We start from the raw sequence: 27060 nt of genomic DNA, 5'->3' as shown, positions 1-27060 counted from the left end.
TCTACATCATCTCCTTTTATTTTCTTCATGGCTTTAATTATCTGTATAACTATATCTATATTACTACTTTATTTACTTTTTTACTTTGAGACATCACCAGATGGTCAATACTGAAATCATATTGATTATGTTCTTTGCAGCCAAAGATGGAGGAGCTCTATACAGTCAGAAAAACAAGACCTGGAGCTGACTGTGGCTCAGATCATGACTTCCTTATTGCAAAATTCAGGCTTAAGGTGAAGAAAGTAGGGAAAACCACTAGGTCATTCAGGTATGACCTAAATCAAACCCCTTATGATTATACAGTGGAGCTGATGAATTAAGGGATCAGACCTGGTAGACAGAGTGCCTGGAGAACTATGGATGGAGGTTTGTAACAGTGTACAGAAGGCAGTGACCGAAATCATCCCAAAGAAAAAGAAATGCAAGAAGGCAAAGTGGTTGTCTGAGGAGTCTTTATAAATAGTTGAGGAAAGAAGAGACATGAAAGGCAAGGGAGAAAGTGAAAGCTATGCCCAACTGAATGCAGAGTTCCAGAGAATAGCAAGGAGAGGTAAAAAGGCCTTCTTGAAAGAACAATGCAGGGAAATAGAAGAAAACAATAGAATGGGAAAGACTAGCGATCTCTTCATGAAAATTGGAGATACCAAGGGAACATTTCATGCAAAGATGGGCACAAAACAGGACAGAAACAGTAAGGACCTAACAGAAGTAGAAGATATTAAGAAGTGGCAAGAATATACAGAAGAACTATACAAGAAAGGTCTTAATGACCTGGATAACCATGATGGAATGGTCACTCACATAGAACTGGGCAACCTGGAGTGTGAAGTCAAGTGGGCCTTAGGAAGCATTACTACAAACAAAGCTAGTGGAAGTGATGGAATTCCAGTTGAGCTATTTCATATCCTAAAAGATGATGCTGTTAAAGTGTTGCACAATATGCCAGCAAATTTGGAAAACTCAGCAGTGGACATAGGACTGGAAAAGTCACTTTTCATTCTAATCCCAAAGAAGAGCAGTGACAAACAATGTTCAAAGTACTGTACAGTTGCAGTCATTTCACATGCTAGCAAGGTTATGCTGAAAATCCTTCAAGCTAGGCTTCAAGAGTACATGAACTGAAAACTTCCAGATGTACCAGCTGGGTTTTGAAAAGGCAGAGGAATCACAAATCAAATTGCAAACATTTGTTGGATCATGGAGAAAGCAAGGGAATTCCAGAGAAACATCTGCTTCACTATGGTAAGACTTTGACTGTGTGCATCAAAACAAACTGTGGAAAATTCTTAAGGAGATGGAAGTACAAGACCACCTTATTTGTCTCCTTAGAAACCTGTATGCAGGTCAAGAAGCAACAGTTAGAACTGCACATGGAACAACAGACTGGTTCAAAATTGGGAAACGAGTATGACAAGTTTTTTGTCATACTGTATATGTCACCCTGCTAATTTAACTTACATGCAGAGTACATCATGTGAAATGCCAGGTTGGATGAAACACAAGCTGGAATCAAGATTGCTGGGAGAAATTATCAACCTCATATATGCAGATGATACCACTCCATTGGCAAAAGCAAAGAGGATCTAAAGAGCCTCTTGATGAAGGTGAAAGAGGAGACTGAAAAAGCTGGCTTGAAATTCAACATTCAAAAAACTAAGACCATTGCTGAATCTGAAGCTCCAATACTTTGGCCACCTGATATGAAGAGCTAACTCACTGGAAAAGACCCTGATGCTGGGAATGATTGAAAGCAACAGAAGAAGACATCAGAGGATATTAGATAACTTAACCGACTCAATGGACATGAATTTGAGCAAACTCTGGGAGATAGTGGAGTATAGAGGAGCCTAGAGTGCTGCAGTCCATGGGGTTGCAAAGAGTCGGAGAAAACTTAGTGACTAACAGCAATACTTCTAGTGTTTCGCACATGGTATACGTTCAAAAGCCATGTTGTTAGAAACTGGAATTTACAATTAGAAAGAAAGAAAGTTTTGTTGCTCAGTCGTGTCCAACTCTTTTCGACCCTATGGACTGTAGCCTACCAGGCTCCTCTGTCCTTGGGATTTTCCAGGCAAGAGTACTGGAGTGGGTTGCCATTTCCTTCTCCAGAGGATCTTCCCAACCCAGGGATGGAATGCGGGTCTCCGACATTGTAGGCAGACGCTTTACCGTCTGAGCCACTAGGGAAGTCCTAGAAAGAACTTTAGAAATCACCTAAACGGAGAAGGCAATGGCACCCCACTCCAGTACTCTTGCCTGGAAAATCCCATGGACGGAGGAGCCTAGAAGGCTGCAGTCCATGGGGTCCCTGAGGGTCAGACACGACAGAGTGACTTCACTTTCACTTTTCACTTTTCACTTTCAGGCATTGGAGAAGGAAATGGCAACCCACTCCAGGTTCTTGCCAGGAGAATCCCAGGGACGGGGGAGCCTGGTGGGCTGCCATCTCTGGGGTTGCACAGTGTCGGACACGACTGATGCGACTTAGCAGCAGCAGCAAACATTCTGATTTTATAGATACAAAAGTCTAGGCTTAAGGAGGATGAAAGAGTTGTCTGAGGTCAGAAAGAACATTGTCCTCAGTCCCTAAGTTGTGTCGACTGGACTCTTTTGAGATCTCATGGACTGTAGCCTGCCAGGCTCCTCTGTCCAGGGGATTTCCCAAGCAAGAATACTGGAGTGGGTTGCCATTTCCTCCTCCAGGTAGTCTTGGAGACCCAGGGATCAAAGCAGCATCTCCTGCATTGGCAGGCGGATTCTTTACTGCTGAGCCACTAGGGAAGACCCTCAGAATAACTAGTTTTGATTCTGAGAGCTCTAATTTCCATGATAGTTTCTTTTTCATTTATAATACTGATTTGCCTTATGCCACTAAGGCTTTTTTTAAATTACTAACTCACCCTGCTTATTTAACTTAAATGCAGAGTACGTCATGAGAAACGCTGGAATGGAAGAAGCACAAGCTGGAATCAAGATTGCCGGGAGAAATATCAATAACCTCAGATATGCAGATGATACCACCCTTATGGCAGAAAGTGAAGAGGAACTAAAAAGCCTCCTGATGAAAGTGAAAGTGGAGAGTGAAAAAATTGGCTTAAAGCTCAACATTCAGAAAACTAAGATCATGGCATCTGGTCCCATCACTTCATGGGAAATAGATAGGGAAACAATGCAAATAGTGTCAGACTTTATTTTTTGGGGCTCCAAAATCACTGCAGATGGTGACTGCAGCCATGAAATTAAAAGACGCTTACTCCTTGGAAGGAAAGTTATGACCAATCTAGATAGCATATTCAAAAGCAGAGACATTACTTTGCCAACAAAGGTCCGTCTACTCAAGGCTATGGTTTTTCCAGTAGTCATGTATGGATGTGAGAGTTGGACTGTGAGGAAGGCTGAGCGCCGAAGAATTGATGCTTTTGAACTGTGGTGTTGGAGAAGACTCTTGAGAGTCCCTTGGACTGCAAGGAGATCCAACCAGTCCATTCTGAAGGAGATCAGCCCTGGGATTTCTTTGGAAGGACTGATGCTAAAGCTGAAACTCCAGTACTTTGGCCACCTCTTGTGAAGAGTTGACTCATTGGAAAAGACTCTGATGCTGGGAGGGATTGGGGACAGGAGGAGAAGGGGACGACAGAGGATGAGATGGCTGGATGGCGTCACTGACTCAATGGACCTGAGTCTGAGTGAACTCCGGGAGTTGGTGATGGACAGGGAGGCCTGGCGTGCTGCGATTCATGGGGTCTCAAAGAGTCGGACACGACTGAGCGACTAAACTGAACTGAACTGAAGATGAATTATTATTTTTTAATAATAATTCTAAATGTCATTTTAGAAATGACATTTTTCTAAGCTTTCTTCCTAAAATGCCTGGAATGGGCCCTCAAATGGAAGGCCTTGCCCAGGACAGGAAGGCCGCAAGACACCTTCATTAGGGCGCTAACTCCTTTTTTTCTGCCTCGAGACTGGCCCACCGCTCATCCCCCAGCTGCCTGCCCCCTCCCTTTCCCCGGAGCCCACGGCCCCAGCGCCGCGATTCCCGAGGCTCCGCCCCCTTCAGGGCCGAGCGCCCTTCTTCAAGATGGCGCCAGTGGCCTCTTCTCTGGGGGAAGTGAGCTCACGCTACTCCGGAAGGGAAGGCGGGGAGAGAGCGAGCGGGCGGGTGACCAGCTGTGGGTCTGTAGGACTGTGGGTGGGGCGGTGGCCGCAGTTGTGGGTTTCACGTTTGGGCAGTAGCGAGGGTGAGGGACTCTTCCGCCGCTGGGAACCCGGTCGAGGGCTCAGGGCCGGGGGCGTTGGAGGAAATCGTCCCTAGCTGCTCGCCTCTGACTGGAGGCGAGGCGACCCTGGGAGCCGGCGTCCCGCCCCCGGCGGCCTCCTTCCCCGACCCTCCTCCCGGGCTGAGCGCGAGCCGTTCCAGCTCTGTCTCGAGAGCTGCTGTGGGAACCGCCGAGTGGGCTGGACTGAACCTTCCCGCTGAGGACCAGCTTGAGAAGAGGGAGCGAGGCGGGTCGGTCCGTCAGCCCAGAGGTCAGGCCGCGGGTTCCCGTCAGTGGACCGTACTTCGCCTAGCCCTCCTGGCTAGGGTCCGCGACCTCCTCACGCTGTTTCTGCTCCTCGTTTGAGCATGCCACCAAGTCCTCTGGCAGGGTGATTTTTTTTTTTCCTCCTTGCTTTTGCCTGGAAGGAGATATATATTTAAAGGACATCTGCCCTCTTCGCTGTCCTTCTCCTCTTAAAAGTTTCCTTCAGGGGGAATGCTTGTATTCCTTCCCTGGACTATTTGATGATTACTGCTCCAGCCGCCGGCTAGTTTAGCAATTGGGAGCCCTTTCATATCAGATCTTAAATCTTATCACTTACAAAACTACTCTACAGAGTTGTTTCTCCCGCCCAAGAAGGGCAGATGGACTTTGGAGTTAAGATGCAGGGGGGTGAACCCGTGTCAGCAATGAAAGTCTCAGAGAGCGAAGGAAGGCTGGAGGGCCTGGCCACCGCGGTGACCCCGAACAAGAACAGCAGCAACAGCAGCTGTGGGGGTGGAATCAGCAGCACCAGCAGCAGTAGCAGCCGAGGTGGCAGTGCTAAAGGCTGGCAGTACAGGTATGGCCCTTTCTTCAAGGTGATTTCCTGAGGAGGGGGTGAGTATGCTGAAGTCTGCATTCTTGCAGTTGTTGAAGGGTTAGGTTTATGCAGTAACTTCAGAAGTAGCTAATACGTTTCATTTGGATCTGGGGGTCTCAACTTTCATTAGCAAGATTTAATACATTTATTTGTCCATTCAACAAGTATTTAGGCCTTTAGGAGAACACATAAATGTATCCCTTAACTCCCTCTACAACCGTAGAGTTAATTTTTCCTGTGATTTGAGTCTATACTCACTTTTGTTTTTTCCTATATTGTAATTTGTTTACAATAAGTCTACCTCCCTTTCTTGCTTGTGGAAGGCGGGGGACTGTTTAACTCCACTCTCTCCAGAGGCTAGCAAAATGCTTGGTGGTGAGAACTTGTTTGTCCAGTGATGGATGGAATCATTCAATCAGAGAAGATTCTTGCCCTCATAGTATTTGTGATTTAGAAAGAGAGATGTACATAAATAATTAAATACAGAGTGTGTGCGTGCTCAGTCTTGTCTGAATCTTTGTTAGCCCATGGACTGTAGCCTGCCAGGCTCCTCTGTCCACGGAATTCTCCAGGCAAGAATACTGGAGTGGGTTGCCATTCCCGTCTCTAGGGGATCTTCCCGATTCAGGGATCGAACTCAGGTTCTCGACAAAAGTACAAACTCTACTCTACTCCGATACTCTAAACTAGTGAGATGTTTCAGTTTGAGTTGATTAGGTCACTCACACCCCTCTGTCTTTGAGAGATTCTACATTTATTAATTTTCATTGATATGAATGAAAAACTGAAGGAACAGGAAGTGAGTGCTAGAGAAGTAATGGTAGTTTTTTGTTTTTGATAATGTATAGGATAGGTGAGCATAGCCATCCAGAATCTTTTTTTTTTAATTGAGAAATATTTGACATGTAACATTATATTAGGTTCAGATGTACAACATAAAGATTTGATATTTGTATGTATTGTGGAGTGATCACCACAGTAGATCTAGTTAATGTGTGTCCCTGCACAGTTAAATTTTTTTTTTTAATGAGAACTCTGTTAGCAACTTTCAAATGCGTGATACAGTATTATCAACTATAGTCATGATGCTGCACATTACGTTTCCACGACTTACTTATTTTATAACTGGAAGTTTGTACCTTTTGATCACCTTCACCCATTGTACCCACCCCGCCTCTGGCTGCCCTCAATCCGTTCTCTGTATTTATGAGTTTCGTTTGGTTTTTTAGATTCTACATATAAGAAGCGTTGTACAGTATTTGTCTTTTCTCTTTCTGACTTTTCTCACTTAGCATAATGCTCTCAAAGTACGTCCACCTTGTTGCAAATGGCAATATTTCCTTTTTTATGGCTGAATAATATTCCACTGTGTGTATATATACCACATTTTATTTATCTACTCATCATTGTCCATTTGATGGACTCTTTGGTTGCTTCCGTGTTTTGACTTTTGTAAATAATACTGCAGTGAACATGAAGGTTCAGATATATTTTCAAATTAGTGTTTTCCTTTCCTTGGGATGAATACCCGGAAGTGAAATTGCTGGATTATTCAGAATCTTAAGAATGAATGAATGAAATTGTAATATCCTTTGTTATTGGAACTATAGGAATGAATTCTTAAATTTTGGTCAAGTAATTGCCTTGTGCCTAGCTCTAGTCCTTTTTAGCCTTTGTGATGTTTGTAGTTGTGAAATTTGTATGAAATTTGGAAGAGATTAAAATCAAGATTTTGTGAAGGCCGTACATTTATCATGAATAATATCCATATATGTGAAATATGCTTGGCTGTGTTTACATATAGAAATGTAGAAGATTATAATTTTTTATTGGTAAGTGATTATGAAAGGAAAGTATAGTTACTGTGAAATGTCTAGGCTCAGTTTTGGAATGCATGATACTTTTGTGTGTGTGTGTGTGTGTGTGTGGTTTAAGACTAACCATATAAAATTATCAATAACTTGGCAGGGTTATTTTGCTATAACTTAAGGAAGCAAGATCAAGTAATATTTCATGTAGCCAGAGGTCAGTCTTCTGACATCTTCAACTGTTTGAACCCCAGTCTTTAATTGAACTGAAAAGTGAAACAGGTTTCTTAACACTGTCATAAAGCCATATACTTTATTACTATACTTTGATTCAGGATTCTATTATCCCTTACTTAGGGTATTATTTAATGGTTATATAATTTTAAACCTAGAATCTGTTGAAAGCACAAAGGAAAAAAGTTATCAGGAAATGGCAGCTGACAGAACAGTCAAAGACTTGAAAAATTAACATGCAGATTCAGCTATATTACTTCCTATTAATACAATTATAGTTACAATGACCTTGTCATCCAGGAGAGTACAATATGTTTAAGAAGGCAGACAACTGTATCATATGATGATGAACAATTTCAAGGAAAATGACTAAACTAAAAAAAATGCTTGTGTTGGCTAATTCAGTTATGTGGAACTCTTCCCCAGTGATGCAGATACATAGCGCATTACTGCATTTACATACGGACATTTACTTACATGAGGCTTGTTCAAAGCTAGTCTTTCAGCCTGTTTCTCAGTTGAATTTATCCCTTTATCCTGTAGGACATTAGTCAAACAGTTTCCTTCATTGTCTTGTGTTACTTCTTCCAGGCTTCTTCCTCTGAGGCCCAAAGTCTCTAGATTTAAAAAACAAAAACAATAATGAAAACTAATCTAAATCCTTTCCTTTTAAAAACAATTTACACTCAACTGCTTCCATTTCTGTAACTCTTATTTATTGCTCAACCCACGACAGTTGGCTCTGTCCTTACCAAGGATATGAATAAAAAATGATGAATATTTTTAGATTCTTATTCCAACTTTTTAAGATATATGATATCTTTATAAGTGTATCTGTTACTATTCTTTTCTTGCCTTTTTTGACATTACTTTCTCTTAATTTCTCCTTTATTGCACTAAGAGAAAGCACCAAGTCATGTTCGACTCTTGTGACCCCATGGATTGTAGCCTACCAGGCTCCTCTGTCCATGGGATTCTCCAGGCAAGAATACTGGAGTGCGTTGTCATTTCCTTCTCCAGGGGATCTTCCAGACCTAGGAATTGAACCCAGGTCTCCCTCATTGCAGGCAGATTCTTTACTGACTGCTATGCTGGGAGCCCCTTTATTGCTCTGTTGTCTAATTAATTGCTCCTTTCTCACTTCTTTGGTTGGCTCTTTTACTTTAGAAGCTGATATGTTGCTTTATCATCTCCTCTTAAGCTCATGTTTTCTGTTTTCTGTCTCATTCTCTTCCATGGCCTCACCAGCCCCCTCTGGAACTTTAGAGCCATAAATGCAACTGTGCTTACCTGTAACTTGCTACTATCCCATTTAAAAAAATGGAGATTTCAGGTTATGTCTTAGGGAGTGGTTGAAATTCAGTTAAGACTATGTGATTCAGTTGCTTCCCAGGTGGCACAGTGGTAAAGAATCTACCTGCCAGTGCAGGTGACACAGAGATGTGGACTCTATCCCAGGATTGGGAAGATCCCCTAGAATAGAAATGGTAAAACACTCCAATATTCTTGCCTGGAAAATTCCATGGACAGAGGAGCCTAGTCTGTGCTCATGACTGAGCAGTTGAGCACATGCACTTGTGTTTCAGACACTGGGCTTTGGCTTTGCAGACTTAGAAGATTAATTGGCATAATGCTTTCATGGGTCATATATGTTGTAGCATATATTGTTACTTTATTCCTTTTTGTGGCTGAATAATATTTCATTTATGAATACACCACATTTTGCTAATCTTTTCAGTCAGTTTCCATGTTGTATATTATGAATAATGCTGCTTTGAACATTTGTGTTCAAGTTTTGTATGGACATGTTTTCATTTCTCTTGAATATATACCTAGGAGTAGAATTATTGGGTTATAAGGTAATTGTTTAACTGTTCAACTGTTTGTGAACCTCTTAGACCATTTTCCAAAGCTGCTGCACCATCTTATCTTCTTATCAGCAGTATATTAAGGTTTTAACTTACTTGACATTCTCATCAACACTTGTTACTGTCTGTCTTTTTGGTTTTAGCCATCCTAGTGGCTATGAAATGGCATCTCATTGTGGTTTTTGAATTGCATTTCCCTGATGACTAATAATGTTAAGTATCTTCATGTTCTTACTGGTTATTTGTCTGTCTTCTTTGGAGAAATGTGTATTCAGATCTTTTGGCCACTTTTAAAAAGTTGAACTGGATAGCTGGTTTACAATATTGTGCTAGTCTCAAGTATACAGCAAAGTGTCAGATTCTTTTCCATTGTAGGTTATTACAAGATACTGAATATAGTTCCCTGTACAGCAATTTGTACCTGTTAATCCCAAACTCCTAATTTATCCCTTACCCCTTTCCCCTTTGATAATCATAAATTTGTTTTTAGTGTCTGTGAGTCTATTTATATCTTGTAAATAAGTTGCTTTGTGTCTTTTTTTTAGATTCCACATATAAGTGGTATATGATATTTGTCTTTCTCTGACTTATTTCACTTACTATGTTAAAGTCTAGGTACATCCATGTTGCTACAAATGGCATTATTCTTTTTTTGCTGAGTAGTATTCTATTGTGTGTGTGTGTGTATTACATCTTCTTTATCCATTCATTTGTATCGGTGGACATTTAGGTTGCTTCCATGTCTTGATTATTATAAATAGTGCTGCTGTGAACATTGGAGTGCATCTGTCTCTTCAAGTTAGAGTGTTCATCTTTTCCAGATATATGCCCAGGAGTGAGATTGCTGGATCATATGGTAACTCTATTTTTGGTTTTTTAAGGAACCTCCATACTGTTTTCCAGAGTGGCTGTACCAGTGTGTATCCTTACCAACAGTGTAGGAGGATTCCTTTTTCTCCACAGCCTCTCCAGCATTTATTATTTGTAGACTTTGTTGATATCTTTGGCCATTTTAAAATTGGATTATTTATCTTTTGATTATTGAGTTGTCAGGGTTCTTTGTGTATTATGTGAACAATTCCTTTATCAGATATTGATTTGCAAGTATTTTTTCCCACTCGTGGGTTGTCTTTTCACTTCTTTTTTTTTTTTTGGCCAAGCCTCAGGGCTTGTGGGATCTTAGTTCCCCAACCAGGGATTGAATATAGGCCCGCGGCAGTGAAAGCACGGAGCCCTAACCACTGGATCACCAGGGAATTCTGGTCTTTTCACTTTCTTGATGAAATTATTTGTAGCATAGAAGCTTTTAATTTTCATGAAGCCCCGTCTGTTTTTTCTTTTTTTGCTTATACTTGGTATCACATTTAAGAAATCATTGGCAATGCCAAGGTTGCAAAGATTTGCACGTATATTTTTTTCTAAGAGTTTTAAATTTTTGAACTTACATTTAGGTCTCTGATCCATTTTGAACTCATCTTTCTTTATGATTAATTTTATTTTTGCTCATGTTAAATATCTGCTTATATCTTTTCATTTTTTTATTAATATATTTGAAGTTTATTTTAAATATTCCATGTTAATACTTTTGCTAGTTAATATTTTTAATATCAGTAATACTGTAAACTATTATTACTTTGTTGATAGAAGAGGGATATACAGTGAAATGTTTACCTTACATACTTGTCCCAGCCACCCATGTTCCCTCCCTGGAGGCACTACCTTTTACTGATTTCTTCACTATCATTTCAGAAAATTTATATTAGTTTTTTATGTAACAAATATGTAACTACATATATCTTAATTTTGTATGGTTATAAATATTTTTCTATACTTGCTGCAAAGATTTTCCTGGTCTTTATATTTTAATCTATTACATTTTTCCAGTCATATAGAAAACCTGTATAAATCAAACTCTTACTCTTTTTTCTTTCACTTCAAATTATAGAAATTTTATAAATATTTGTTTTCATGTAGTTTTAAGATAATTTGGTAGTTTTATATTTAATCTTTTAATCTTCCTAGAATTTATTTAGAAATATGAGACAGTGTGTTTGTTATCTATTATTGTGCTACAAATTATCCCCAAATGTAGTGTATTGAAACAGCAGTGTTTTTTTAATCTCACAGTGTCTGTGGGTCAGTAATATTGGTGCAGTACTGCTGGGTGCTCTGGCTCTGGGTCTTTCACAAGGCTATAGTCATCTTGAGGCTCAGCTGGGAAGGATCCACATCCTGGCTCATTCATGTTTTGGCACAATTCATTCATTTGGCACAATTCATGTTTTGGCACAATTCATTTATTTTGGCTTGTTGGAAACAGACCTCAGTTCCTCACGAGATGACCACTGGTGGCCTTCTTTGGTTCCTGGCCACATGGACTTCTCCATGGAGTGTCTTACAACTTGGCAGCTTGTTTCGTCAGAGTGAGGAAGTGAGAAGAGAGTGCTAGAAAGAAGGAAGTCAGTCTTTCGTAACCTAGACATGGAAGTGAAGTCACATCACTTTTCACTATTCATTAAGAAAAAGATGAGGTTTAGCCACACAAAGGTTGGATACCAACAGGTAGGGATCAATGGGAGCCGTGCAATAAGGTGCACGTCATAAATGTTAATATGAATGGATTCAAGATTGTCATCTATGATTGAGATAGATTTGACAGCTACACTACTGGAAGTTTGTCTCTAAAGCTGAGAATTGGGGGCTGAATTTGATCTTTGGGGAATAAGAGGAACTACTTGGAAATCAGTTGTCATGACCCAGACATTTGATAATAAGGAAAATGTGCCAGTAGGCTGAAAAAGAAAGAACTCATTAGAGGAAGAGTGACAGGGCTTGGTGGTTGATTGGGTGATTAGGTGGAAGGCAGTAGAGGGAAAGGAAGTAAAAATTGACTTCGGTTATCCAGATTCAAAACTTTGAGAAGTCTGTACTAGGAGAAACAGATTTTTGAGAGTCACGTGCTACATTTGCTTTTGGGTAAATTGAGCCTAAGTTGCCAGAATGTTTAAGTGACTTAGAACTATGGGGCATTAGAAATGTAGATAATTGCCTTTGTAGTATCCAGAATGTCCTCTCGTTTATTATCACGTTCAGTCATCTTGGACGAAGAGAGAGAGTCATTATTCCCATTTAGATTACAAATGGTTGTTCAAGTTCCTACGAATGCCACAACCTCCTCTACCTATTACTTGGGGCCCCTGGATCAGAGACCCTCAATATGAGGGTTAGGAGAATATGCTGCCTCAACAATTTAGGGACAATGCCCCTTCCCAGAAAGTAGTCTAAATAAGTTGGCCAAGGTTATATAGCTAGTAAATGAGAGAACTTTTATTCCCAGGGAGCTGTTTGCCTAAAGATATTAAAAGTAGATGAGCTCTCTAAAGGAATGAATAATTATTGATGAAGAATTAGTTTAGGACATGGAAGCTTCTTCATTGCCTTTTCATATTGCTCATGGGGTTCTCGCAGCAAGAATACTGGAGTGGTTTGCCATTCCCTCTTACAGTGGACCACATTTTGTCAGGACTCTCTACTATGACCTCTCTGTCCTGGGTGGCCCTGCACAGCATGGCTTATAGCTTCATCGAGTTATGCAAGCCCCTTCGCCATGACAGGGCTGTGACCATGATGCAAAGAGCTGCTCATTGGAAAAGACCCTGGTGCCAGGAAAGAATGAAGGCAAAAGGAGAATAGGGCAGCAGAGGATGAGATAACTGGTTGGGTAGCATTACCAACTCAATGGACATGAATTTGAGCAAACTCTGGGAGATAGTGAAGGAAGGACAGGGAAACCTGGCATACTTCAGTCCATGGGGTTACAAAGAGGTGGACATGATTAGCAATTGAACAACAACAAAACTTTCATTATTTACTAGTGTTGTAACTCATGCAGCAAATAGTTTGAGTCTTTTCCATGTATGAAGCTCTCTGTTAGTTAATTCTAAAATAATGTATACTCTCAGAACAGTGGAAGTAGGGACCCCAAGGCTTATTTTGGGAGGATCATGAAAAAGGATCAGAAAAGGGAAGAGCCTCAACTATATTTGCAAAATATTAATGTATCATGATGAACTTTTTTAAAACCAAAGCTGAGAAGTGTGTTTATTAGTCTTAAAATTTCTTTCCAGGGTAATTTATATGCATATGATTTATATTCACTATTTAAAATGAAAATAGATTTCTTAATTCTATATCCTTCCTTCCTTTTTCATAGTAAATGTTCAAAGTTTATAAAATGTGCATGTTTCCATTATTTTTCTTCTTGCCAGCTTTCAGAAAAATTTACAAATCTGCAAATCTGCCACTTTTTTGTTTAAAATGGAGAGAAGAGAACTACCCAGAGGAGGAACTTAAAAGCAAATTGGGGCATATGATGGGCCTGCTTTTTCTTATTTTGGACTCTGTGCTACCTGCTGCTGCTGCTAAGTCGCTTGTCGTGTCTGACTCTGTGCGACCCCACAGACGGCAGCCCACTAGGCTCCGCCGTCCCTGGGATTCTCCAGGCAAGAACACTGGAGTGGGTTGCCATTTTCTTCCTGTTAACAAACAGATCTCTTTGTTAGAAAAGAGTATGCTAACATTAGCAAATAGTATACATTTCAGTAGATTGGGTAGACGTCTGCAAATGCATAGAAATAATTTTTGTGGTCAGATCTGGTGTCTTGCACTCTAAATACTCTGTTACAGGGAAAAGTACCCATTTGCAAATGGGGAAATGACATCTGCCTAAATATAACCTGGTGTTTGCTGTCTTTGAGATTTTTACCACTTTTGAGGTTGATTTGAAGAAAAAGTCGTAAACGTTTGCTTTTTTTCTCTTAAAGGTTAAAGGAAAGTTGAATATGTATTTCTGTACCCTAGTATTTGTTTTGTTTTGTTTTCCTTAAGTCTGGTACAGCTGATAACAAGGGGAAGACACCTTATAGGCATAAAACTGAAAACAGTAATTTTCTGTTGCAGAAATCTAGTGAGAACCCTACCAAGCTTTGAACAAGATTTGGTTATAGTATACTGTGATTTCTTATATTTTTGCTTTATGAGTTTAAATATAGTCTATTTGAGTTCATATTTCTCGAGAAGTTATACTTATTAAAACTGTACAAACAGCTTAATGTTAGAACACACAAATTAGTCTTTTTAGTATTTTCTGAATGTCATGTAATTTAGGTTCCAGAGGTAATTGCCTGTCAAATAGACTTGTGGGAAATTATGTCTTTTGTTTTTGCTTTTGAAAATGGTAGAGAAAACAGGCCCCATGGTGTAATGGTTAGCACTCTGAAAATAGTGGAGAATATTCTTTTTTTTTTTTTTTTTTTTGAAATGTGAAGCAAAGTATATTGTAATGTACTTGGTTAAAAAAAATCTGGGATTTCATGAAATTGAAAGTCAGAATTACATAAGAGATTAGTAACTGTAACCAGACATATTTGCTCCTTTTTTGTTTGTACCTTTAAAGTGTTCTGAAGAGATGTTAAAAAAAACACATTCCATCAAAAAGACAAACACAGCATTTAAAACACATACGTTTTGTTTCACCTCATCTTCTCTACCAGAGAGTAACTGATACACAAAAGCTGAATGAAGCGGCTTTTACAATTCCAAGGCCAGGCAATCAGGCTTAAATTCAGAAGACAGAGTGCAAAAGTTACATCATCAGCTTCTTCACATGAGGGAATTGAGATAAATTTCTGTTGTTTAGTCCTTCGCATTGTTGAATACGCATAAAAACTAACAAGGCTGGCAAGCCAAAAGGAATTTTCAATGGGGATTGAACATGTTTGCCATTTAGGTGCTACAGCTATCAAAAAGCAAATCTTTTTCATAAGATATTGCAGGTTTGTTTTTTTTTTTTTTAAGCTCAGCAGTATGTTTTCCAGTTTCAAATCACATTTTCTCACTTGATATTTGTTTAGAATGCTCTCTCACTCTCTCTTTGTAAAAATAATTCTGATTTTCAGAAAGGCAGTATCAGGCAGAAGAACATACACATCTGAGACAGAACTTGACCCAGAATTGATTTAAAATGTTTGAGATTACAAATCCCTAAAAGAAAGTAAGTTGTACTACTTTGAGAGAGGGAACGTCTTTCCTAGCTAAGAATCTTCCACTGTACTCATTTTGTGTAATCAAATAATTTGTGTTCAGACTTGTTCAGGTTTAACTTAAAACTAAATTGCCTAATTTAAAAAGTTGCATTAGCGTTTTGACATTACTGTCTGGGTTTTAGGAAGATTTTAGAGCAGTTTAGTTTCTGGTGCAAAAAAGATTTTCTTTTTGGTTACTTAGGTATTGTAACAAAGCATGATTTCCTATTCAGAGTCTCCCCGTACTTGAGTTGCCCTGCTTTTGCAGTTTGCTTCCATTGCTATTCTTGAGGTTGGCTGGAAAGTCCCTGGAGGGGTAGACTGAAGCCTGTGGTTGCTACTGGCTGTATCTGGAAACCCTAGTCAAGAGGGATAGAAGGAAGAGAAAATTAGAAATAGAACAAGAGGTAAAACAGGGATGGAAAAAGGACATAGAAAAGAGAGATAGACCGAGGGAGAAAGAGGGAGGGACAGAAGAAAGGGACAGAATAAAAATGATGTAAGGGATGAGATGAAATGCCACCAAGAGTTGCTTCTGAAACAGGTTTCCTATCCTTGATACAAGAGGGCTTTTTAATGTAGTGTCGGAGCCTATACTCTCAATTCTATAAAGAATAAGGTGTTTATCAATTTTGTAGATATTTCACGTATTTATAACTAACATAAATGAAAAATATTCTAAATCTAATTTTGGAGAATAGGTAATATGTTCACTTGATCCAGAAGAAAAACAAGATTTGTAATGAAAATCTTTCCACCTGATCTCTACCTGCTTAGGACTCCTCTCACCTACAAATAGAGGGGATACACTTGGTTTTTTGTCTTTCAGAGATTTTTTTTTTTAAGAATTAAGTAAATACAATATACATTTGCTCCACTTTTAATTTTACTACAAATGGTATCAAATTATGTATATGTATATAGTATTAGTTTAGGCTTTCATAACAAAAATGCTGTACTCTGAATGGCTTAAACAACATAAATTTAATTTCTCACTATGAAGGCAGAAAGTTTTGAGATCAGGGTGCCAGCATTGTCAGGTTCTGCTGAGGGCTCTTCTCCAGGTTTTCAGGTGGTCTTCTCAATGTGTGCTCACATGGTAGAGACTGAGGGGTGGGAGAGAGCTCTCTGGTGTTTCTTTTAAAGGCACAAATCTCATTATAGGGGCCCCAGTCTATACCTGCTGCTGCTAAGTCGCTTCATTCGTGTCCGACTGTGCGACCCCCTGAGTATCTCCCAAAGGCCCCATCTCTGAAAACCATCACAGTGGGGGTTAGGACTTTACCATATGGATTTTGGAGAGACACAATTCAGTCTACCTTTAATAAGCTCCCTATTGATGGACATTTGTTTTCCAAAATTTTGTTATTATAATGTTGTAGTTAATAACCTTCCACACATGTCATCTTGCAAGCATATGAATATATCTGTGGGAAAAAATACCCAGAGGTTGGACTTACTGAATCAGTAAGTATCAAAATTGTAATTTTGATAGTAGTTATTACCAGATTTCTCCTCATTGGGGTGTACAGTGGCAGTGATTGAGTGCTTGTTTCCCATCAGCCTTATCAGTGTAATGTGTTATTAGACTGGCAAAAATCTAAAAGTTTAATAGGTTAAAAAATGGTATTTCAGGATAGTTTTAATTTAGTTCTTTTTTATAATGAGTGAAGTTTAGCATGAAATTCTGAGTGGGATTTTATTCTGTTTTGCTATCATTGTAAATAGTGAATCAATTTATTAATAGATCAGCAGTTGGGAAAATTCTGTACAAAATATACTTATGCCTTTAACATTTTTGTTTTTATTATTATATTCTTGGTAACCAGAGACATGGTTTCATTTTAGAGTATACTTTGTATATTTTGAAGTTATATTTTTAAAATTTCACATGATTTTATAGCTATACCAGATAACAGAATCATTTGATTATGCAAATTTGTAATTGGAGGTGATCTACTTCCTAGAAATGGGAAGCTTGAAGATTTGCTACCGAAAATTATGATGAAACTTATAAAAAAAAAAGATTTCTTTTTTTGGCCTCTCCATGAGGCATGTGGAATCTTAGTTCCCCGACCAAGGATCAAATCTGACCCCTTGACAGTAAGCGTGTGGAGCCCTAACCACTGGACCCCCAGAGAATTCCCAGATGTTTCTTTTATTTCTGTAATACAGTGAGCTTTAAATTTTTCTGTGTTTTTTTTTTTTTTTTTTTAATAACTTACAGGTTCTTTAAGATAAAAAAACTTGAGAGTTTGAATTTGTCGTTAAGTAATGTAAAATTTTCAAAAGAATCAACTCTTTAGTCAGGTTATATATATATATAAAAAAGAACTTTGCTTGGAGCTTCTTGTGTGGTTGTCACCTTTTTTCTCCTTTTTATTTCAAGTATGGAGGAAGGGAAATGATTTTCTGTTATTTCTTTTTACATTCAATTTAGAAAGAATTAGCACAAGGGAAGAGGAGAAGGCGATGGCACCCCACTCCAGTACTCTTGCCTGGAAAATCCCATGGACAGAGGAGCCTGGTAGGCTGCAGTCCATGGGATTGCTAAGAGTCGGACACGACTGATCGACTTCACTTTCACTTTTCACTTTCATGATTGGAGAAGGAAATGGCAACCACTCCAGTGTTCTTGCCTGGAGAATCTCAGGGATGGCGGAGCCTGATGGGCTGCTGGCTATGGGGTCTCACAGAGTCGGACACGACTGAAGCGACTTAGCAGCAGCACAAGGGAAGAATGTATTCTTTCTTGAATTATGCTGTACAGGCAAAATTTAAATGTTACTGTAAGTGTGTTTTGGAACTAAAGCTAGAGAGAGGTACATAACAAAAGTAGAGAGAATAGATATTCAGTTAGGGAGACGATAGCAGGGACTTTTAGTATCCTGCTGTTCTCTTGTTCTGCGGTGTCCAAGTCTTATTGAAATGGCTACTATGAAGACTTTTTGAGAGTATATGGGGTATAAGTAAATGCTACTATGTGAACAAGATATTGTGCTAGAAAAATATGTCTACTTTTCTCTAAAAATTTTAAATGTGAAATAAGTTGCTCTTACATGCAAACTTTACTTTTGAAATAACAATTTTCTGTTGAGAAAAACCTTTGGAATTTTGAGTGATGAGTAATGTACACGCATTTTAGATTGAAAAGGTCATCTAATACATGAGAAAACTGACAGAATTTAAGTGATTTGGCCAGCGCCAGTCGTGGCATTAGTCAGTGGGAACGTCAGAACTTGATCATGTATCCCTTTCAGGTGTGCATTCCACAGTATATATTACCTCATGCTTAAGCTTTAGAAACTTAATTTTGAGTATAAAGGTATTGAAAATCCTACTAGTAATTTCTGAAATTCCTGTTTATAAGTAAAGTCTTCACCCTATTTTTGTTGGCAGTGGTGCTGTAGGTTGGTGTGAGGAAACTGGCTGTTATTGTATTGAAAGGTGGGAGTTAATATTGGTTGCAGCCTCTTTAGAGAGTAGATTGACAATATATAAAAATTAAAAATGCATATACATTTCAAGGAACAAACTTGAGTCAGTTGAAGTGAGGTGGATGAACCTAGAGCTTGTTATAGAGTGTAGTAAGTCAGAAAAAGAAAAATATTGTATATTAATGCATGTATATAGAATCTAGAAAAATGGTACTGATGAACCTCTTTGCAGAGGATGGAACGAAGTTGAGAGAGTAGCATTAACATAAATACACTACCATGTCTAAAATAGATAGGCAGTAGGAAATTGCTGTATGACACAGGGAGCCTAGCCTGGCGCTCTGTGATGACCTAGGTGGGTGGGAGGGAGGTTCAGGAGGAAGGGGATATATGTATACATATAGATGATTCACATCGTTGTACAGCAGAAACCAACACAACATTGTAAAGCAATTATCCTCCAATTAAAAATAAATTTTAAAAATGCATATCCTTTTCGCCTAGGAATTTCACTTTTAGCAAATATATACAAAGATATGTATAACTTAGTTTGTTACAGTATTGTTTGTAATAATAAAAGCCTGGAAGCAAATGTCCATCACTAGGAGGATTAGTTAATTATATAGTAATACTGCTGTGCAGTGGGTTTCTATGCAGATGCTAAGAATGAATTAAATCCATATGTGTCAAAATGAAATCATCCCTAAGAAAATTGTGAAAAAAGCAAGGTACAGGGTATGTAGTAGCAATCATTTAAAAAAATTTAGTGAGTGCACACAAGTGTGTGCACACACACTTGTAGGTACATAGACTGTCTCTTGAAGAGATGATAAAAAGTTGAGGGAAGTGCTTATCTCTGAGGAGGGGAATTGTTGGTGGAATACAAGGTTGGAAAGAGACTTTTCACTGTATATGAATTGTAGCTGCTGCTGCTGCTAAGTCGCTTCAGTCGTGTCCGACTCTGTGCGACCCCATGGACTGCAGCCTACCAGGCTTCTCCATCCATGGGATTCTCCAATGATGTAGTTAGGGAACAGTTATTAGGAAAAAGTTCTTCATGGGATTCTTCATGGGTCGCTCATATTTCTGCTTCCCTTGTGCGTTGAGGTACTGACTCTCCTTTGTTCTTTACTGTTTTTTTTCAAAAAATATTTGTATAGCAAAAAGTCTTAGAGGATAGAGATAATATCTCCCTCCTGAGCAAAAGTCAGGTTTGTTTACTGTCCAATATAATAAAGATAATGTCTCCTTGCCATGGAGGTCAGATAGACTTACTGTTCTTAAAAGAGTTGGGTTCCTTCCACTCAAGGTTCCTTGTCTGTACTGCAGCCTACCACATGTGCAGGCATCTCCTGCCCTCTGCATTGCCCCATGTGACTGGGCTGATAATCTACTGGTATTGCTGTGACTACTGAAGTCTTTGGTATCGACGTACGAGTTTAATGTATTATGCCAGCATCCAGGAAACTGTGGCAAGCTAATTTGTTGGCTTGCAAATAGGGTGAAAGTGGAAACAGTGGCAGATTTGATTTTCTTGGGCTCCAAAATCACTGCAGACGGTGACTGCAGCCATGACATTGAAAGACACTTACTTCTAAGAAAAACTACGACAAACCTAGACAGCGTATTAAAAAGCAGAGAAATCACTTTGCTGACAAAGATCCGTATAGTCAAAGCGATGGTTTTTCCAGTACGGATGGCTGAGCACTGAAGAATTGATGCTTTCAAATTGTGGTGACTGGAGAAGACTCTTGAAAGTCCGATGTACTACACGGAGATCAAATCTGTCAATCCTAAAGGAAATAAATCTTGAATATTCATCAGAAGAACTGTTGCTGAAGCTGAACTTCCAAACTGTGGCCTCCTGATGTGAAGACCCGAGTCATTGGAAAAGACCCTGTTGCTGGGAAAGATAGAAGGCAAAAGAAGAAGAATATGACAGAGGATGATGAGGTGAGGTGGTTGGATGGCATCACCAACTCAATGGACATGAGTTTGAGCAAACTCTGGGAGACAGTGAAGGACAGGGAAGCCTGGCGCACTGCAGTCCATAGGGTCGCAGAGTTGGACACGATTGACTGAACAGCAACAAAATAGGATGATGTCTCAGACCCTTCATGGTTCTTGACAAGATACCTAGTGGACAAAAAAATTATCTTTTTCAAATAAAAGAAGTGGGAGACTCAGAGCTTTTTAGATCCCATCATTCTGACTTGAAAATGTCAGTCTAACAAGTAAGACAGATCTAGAGAACTGATCTAGAAAATGAGCCCTTTGTCTGAAGAGGAATCGACTCCCTTAAGCGGGAGAAAACCAGTATTTCCTGGGCGTTCACCATATTGAAATGCACTTCAAATATATTTGGATTAAAATATCTCTTCTTCGTTCCTCATTATAAATCTGAAGTTAGGTTTTTTAATTCACATTTACAGAAAGTTATGACCAACGTAGATAGCATATTGAAAAGCAGAGACATTACTTTGCTAACAAAGGTCCGTCTAGTCAAGGCTATGGTTTTTCCAGTAGTCATGTATGGATGTGAGAGTTGGACTGTGAAGAAAGCTGAGCGCTGAAGAATTGATGCTTTTGAACTGTGGTGTTGGAGAAGACTCTTGAGAGTCCCTTGGATTACAAGGAGATCCAACCAGTCCATTCTAAAGGAGATCAGTCCCGGTTGTTCTTTGGAAGGACTGATGCTAAAGCTGAAACTCCAGTACTTTGGCCACCTCATGCAAAGAACTGACTCATTGGAAAAGACTCTGATGCTGGGAGGAATTGGGGGCAGGAGGAGAAGGGGACAACAGAGGATGAGATGGCTGGATGGCATCACCGACTTGATGGACGTGAGTCTGAGTGAACTCCGGGAGTTGGTGATGGACAGGGAAGCCTGGCGTGCTGCAATTCACGGGGTCGCAAAGAGTCAAACACGACTGAGCGACTGAACTGAACTGAACAGGTAAAGACACAGGACCAGATTTGTTACTTGCCTAAGGTCACACTGGGATTCAGACTTGTGTTTGTCTGGGTTAAGCTCCTGCTCTTCACATTATAGTAAACAACTTCCTAACTTTCTGTAGGAAAGTTGAGAGTTGACTTTCTACTTTTTCGTGTATAAGTTTCTTCTTTCCCATCTTCAGATGGCTGGTTATCTGCATGAGGGATTTAGTTGTCTGTAACTATAGGATTATATATTGAATTTTTCTTTCTGTTTCCAGTCTGTATAGGCAAATGTTTTACAGCTGTGTTTCTCAAACTTCCTTTATGAAAGCTCTCTTAATTGCGTAAGACAGTCAGTGCAGTTTGTGATTTAAAGGAGCCCATGGCTGATGTAACTTTATGATCTTCAAAATTCACGAGGATTTATATTCTACCCTATAATATATCTGTTACTGGGTTTTTCAGAAATAAATAAATAACATCATGAGTTCAGGACCAGTTGAGAGGACATAAGGATCAGATAGGATGCAGTCAAATTTTCAGGTTATTTTTTTGTTGTAAAATGTACATATCATAAAATTTACGACTTTAACCATTTGTAACTATTTATAAGTTCAGTGGCCTTAAATATATTCACATTGTTATTGCAGCCATCTCCACTATTCATTCCAGAATTTTTTATCATCCCAAACTAAAACTCTATAACTATTAAATAACTCCCTACATCAGCCCCCGCCCCAACCACTGTTGTACCTTCTGTCTCTGATTTTGACAAATCTAAGTACCTCATGTAAGTGGAATCATAAAATATTTGTCATTTTGTGAGTAGCTTATTTCATTTAGCAGTGTCCTCAAGATTTATCCATGTTGTACCATGTGTTAGAATTTCCGTCTTTTTCTTTTAAGGCTGAATAAATATTCCATGTATATATATACACACACACACACACTACATTTTATTTATCCATTCATCTGTTGATGGATACCTGAGTTGTTTCTGCCTTAAAATTTTTTTTTAATTGAAGTATCATTGATTTACAATGTTGTGTTTAATTTTTGCTCTACAGCAAAGTGACTCATATATATATTTTCTTTTTCATATTCTTTTCCATTATGGTTTATCACAGGATATTAAATGTAGTTTCTGGTGCTAGACAGTAGGACTTGTTTATCCAGCCTATGTATAATAGTTTGCATCTGCTAATCCCAAATGCCCAATCCTTCCCTCCCCCAGCCCTATTCCCCCTTGGCAATCACAAGTCTGTTCTCTATATTCGTGGGTCTGTTTTTGTTTCATAGATATGTTCATTTATGTTGTATTTTAGATTCCACATATAAGTGGTATCATATGGTATTTGTCTTTCTCTTTCTGCCTTAACTTCACTTTGGGCGAACCTAGAGGTCCATGCATATTGCTGCAAATGGCACTATTTCACTCTTTTTAATGGCTGAGCAATATTTCCTTTGTGTGTGTGTATGGAAAAAGCAAGAGAGTTCCAGAAAAACCTCTATTTCTGCTTTATTGACTATGCCAAAGCCTTTGACTGTGTGGATCGCAATAAACTGTGGAAAATTCTGAAAGAGATGGGAATACCAGACCACCTGACCTGCCTCTCAAGAAACCTGTATGCAGGTCAGGAAGCAACAGTTAGAACTGGACATGGAACAACAGACTGGTTCCAAATAGGAAAAGGAGTACGTCAAGGCTGTATATTGTCCCCCTGATTATTTAACTTATATGCAGAGTACATCATGAGAAACACTGGGCTGGAAGAAGCACAAGCTGGAATCAAGATTACCGGGAGAAATATCAATAACCTCAGATATGCAGATGACACCACCCTTATGGCAGAAAGTGAAGAGGAACTAAAAAGCCTCTTGATGAAAGTGAAAGTGGAGAGTGAAAAAGTTGGCTTAAAGCTCAACATTCAGAAAACGAAGATCATGGCATCCGGTCCCATCACTTCATGGGAAATAGATGGGGAAACAGTGGAAACAGTGTCAGACTTTATTTTTTGGGGCTCCAAAATCACTGCAGATGGTGATTGCAGCCATGAAATTAAAAGACGCTTACTCCTTGGAAGGAAAGTTATGACTAATTTAGATAGCATATTCAAAAGCAGAGACATTAGTTTTCCAACAAAGGTCCGTCTAGTCAAGGCTATGGTTTTTCCGGTGGTCATGTATGGATGTGAGAGTTGGACTGTGAAGAAAACTGAGCGCCGAAGAATTGATGCTTTTGAACTGTGCTGTTGGAGAAGACTCTTGAGAGTCCCTTGGACTGCAAGGAGACCCAACCAGTACATTCTAAAGGAGATCAGATCTGGGTGTTCATGGAAGGACTGATGCTAAAGCTGAAACTCCAATACTTTGGCCACCTCGTGCGAAGAATTGGCTCATTGGAAAAGACTCTGGTGCTGGGGGGGATTGGGGGCAGGAGGAGAAAGGGATGACAGAGGATGAGATGGCTGGATGGCATCACCGACTCAATGGACGTGAGTTTGAATGAACTCCGGGAGTTGGTGATGGACAGGGAGGCCTGACGTGCTGCGATTCACAGGGTCTCAAAGAGTCGGACACGACTGAGCGACTGAATTGAACTGAACTAATGTATGTATGTGTACCACATCTTCTTCATCCATTCATCTGTTGATGGACATTTTGGTTGTTTCTATGTCTTGTCTATTGTAAATAGTGCTGCTATGAATGTAGGGGTGCATGCATCTTATTTTGTTTTGTTTTTTTATAGTAAGTTTTAACATACTGGAGAACAATTACTGAATAATTTTAAAATAAGTAAAGGTTATTACTATCAGCTTAAAATAAAATTTTAAGTAACATTTATCTGTCATTAGATAATTCTCTAATAATTAGCATCTTTTCATATGCCTGTTGGCCATCTATATGTTGTCTTTGGAGAAATGTCTGTTTAGGTGTTCTGCCCATTTTTTGCTTGGGTTGTTTGTTTGTTTTTATTATTGAATTGTAGAAGCTGTTTGTTTGTTTTGGAAATTAAGCCCTTGTTGGTTGCATCATTTGCAAATATTTTCTCCCACTCTGTAGGCTGTCTTTTCACTTTATCGTTTCCTTTGCTGTGCAAAAGCTTGTAAATTTGATTAGGTCCCATTTGTGTGATTTTACTTTTATTCCTTGGGAGACTGACCTAAGAAAATATTGGTACTGTTTTTGTCAGAATGTTTTGCCTATGTTCTTTCGGAGTTTTATGGTGTCTTATCTTATATTTAAGTCTTTAAATCATTTTGAGTTTATTTTTGTGTGTGATGTGAGGGTATGTTCTGGCTTCATTGATTTACGTGGGACTGTCCAGAGTTATTTCTACCTTTTGGCTGTTGTGAATAATGTTGCTATAAATATTTGTGTGCAAATATCTGTTGGAGTTCTTGCTTTTATTCTTTTGTGTATCTACCCAGAAGTGAAATTGCTGGATATAGTAATTCTATATTTAACTTTCTGAGAAATGATTATACTGTTCTCCACAGTGGCTGCACCATTTTATAGTCCCACCAGCAACGCACAAGTGTTCTAATTTCTCTACATTCTTACCAACACTTGTTATTTTCTGTTTTGTTTGGTTTTATTTATTTATATTGGCTGCACCACACAACATGTGGGATCTTAGATCCCTGACCAGGAATCAAACCCGTGCTCCCTGCAGTGGAAGCACAGAGTCTCAACCACTGGACCGTCAGAGAAGTCCTTTGGTTTTGTTTTTGATGGGTAAGGGCTTCCCTGGTGGTGCAGTGGTAAAGAATCTGCCTGCCAATGCAGGAGGCACAGGACACTTGGCTTGGATCCCTGGGTCAGCAAGATCCCTTGGAGTAGGAAATTGCAACCCACTGCAGTATTCTTGCCTGGAGAATCCCATGAACAGAGGAGCCTGGTGGTGTATAGTCTGTAGGGTCTCAGAAGTGTCAGACATGGCTGAGCACTTACACACACACGCGCATGTACATATCCACCTTGTTACAAGCAGCTTAGAATATTCAGGTCCTATCTCTGTCAGAGCAAATGAGACTATGTTCTCTGGGTAGATAGTCTAGGATACAAAGAAGCGTGCCCAGAAGGGAGTGAGCTATTCATGCCTAGCTATGGAAAGAGTGAAGGGAAAGGGGAAGGCTGGGAGAGGAGGACAGGAGCTCTCTGGTGAAGTCATCATCATGAAAATACATGAGCAGGGAGTAAGTTTCTTAACATTTATGTGAGTTTTAACATTAAAAATGCTTTTAATTTCTTACAGTCAGATAAGTTGGCTCTAGAAATATAGCCTTGTTTTACCCTGTTCTCCTAACCACCTAGCCCAGTTTTGGGTATGTGTAACCTAATTTGAGAATTAAAAGCTTATAGGAACATAGTTTTACATCCCAAAAAAGCAATGCTCATAGGGTCACATTGAAAAGTTTTTAAAAATTTAATCCATTCCTATGTTAATAAGTATAAATAGCTCTGTGTCTGGACTGTCCCACCTAGTCAATATGATTGAACATTTTAAAATGTTTTACTTGGTTATAAAAATAATGTATTAAAATTGAAAAATGTGAAACAGTAAAGGAAGCGAATTAAATCAACCATAATTCTTCTATCCAGTGATAATCACAGTTACGATTTTGTGTGCTTTTGTTCTGTGCATATATTTTACTGTAACTATATGAAATTCTGTAACCTGCAATTTTAGGCTCTTGATAAGTGTTTCCCCATGTTAAAAACTCATAAACATTTTAACTGGTGAATACTATTCTATATTAGTTCGTCATTTTCTTAATTTCATTTGTTAGTTTGTTTTTCTTTGTTTCCTTTTCACTTCCTTTTTTTTCCAATCTATATTTTTTACTATTGTAAATAGTGCTGCAATGGACATATTTGCACATTATGTTTGTCTACATTTCTGTTGTCTGTCAGGATACCTAGAAGTGAAATTCTTAGGCCAAGGAATATTAACATTTTTAAGACTCTTTAGCAGAAAGGTGAGCATCTCCCTTGACTGTATACTTTTTGGTATAGGTTAAGATAGTTGCAATTAGAATTTGTTTTATCTGGGATTTATTTCAGTATACAGGCTGTGAATTTAATTTTTTTCTGTTTTTTTGCAAGCTTCTCCGTTGTCTTATGCTTTTATAGGAAAATTTTGCTTCTGTCTTCTCATTGCTTAATTCATTCAACAGAGATGTAGTGAACACCTGCTTATATCCCAGACTATGCACTAGGTGCTGCACAGGCTGCTAGGATGAGTGAGAAGCAGTCGCTGCTCTGTGGAGTATCTTTACAGCAGAAGGACACACGTGTGTTGCAATCATTCCCATCTGTTGTCAGTGGCTTTTCCCTCAACTAAGAAGGCGGCTCCCTCCATTCATGCTATTTATATTATCAAGGGAATGAACCAAAACTCAGCCTTTTTGGAGGACAGTTTTTGCCTAGTAGAAAGTAGGAATATTGAACTGTGGCTGACTGGCACTTTCTTTACTACAGCTTGCATAAATTTCTGCCCATAATTAAGTGTCCTAAGGTATCTGATGCCAGTTCCTCTACCTGGGCTCTGGAGCCCCCTCTC

At 39.0% G+C, this 27060-nt stretch overlaps 1 protein-coding gene across 1 annotated transcript in view; it reads left to right on the top strand.

Moving 5' to 3' along the window:
* Positions 1-4162: 4162 nt before the first annotated feature.
* Positions 4163-27060, top strand: part of OSBPL11 (oxysterol binding protein like 11) — a 92397-nt gene continuing 69499 nt past the window's right edge. Inside the window, exon 1 of the mRNA XM_005904485.2 lies at positions 4163-5106. Within this exon, the coding sequence (XP_005904547.1) occupies positions 4910-5106 (197 nt within the window). The 5' untranslated portion in view covers positions 4163-4909. The remainder of the gene's footprint in view (positions 5107-27060) is intronic.

Source organism: Bos mutus, chromosome 1, assembly GCF_027580195.1.
Source record: "Bos mutus isolate GX-2022 chromosome 1, NWIPB_WYAK_1.1, whole genome shotgun sequence".
Taxonomy (NCBI): Eukaryota; Metazoa; Chordata; class Mammalia; order Artiodactyla; family Bovidae; genus Bos; species Bos mutus.
Note: the sequence above shows the minus strand (reverse complement) of the source record. Positions and strands in the feature narration are given on the sequence as shown.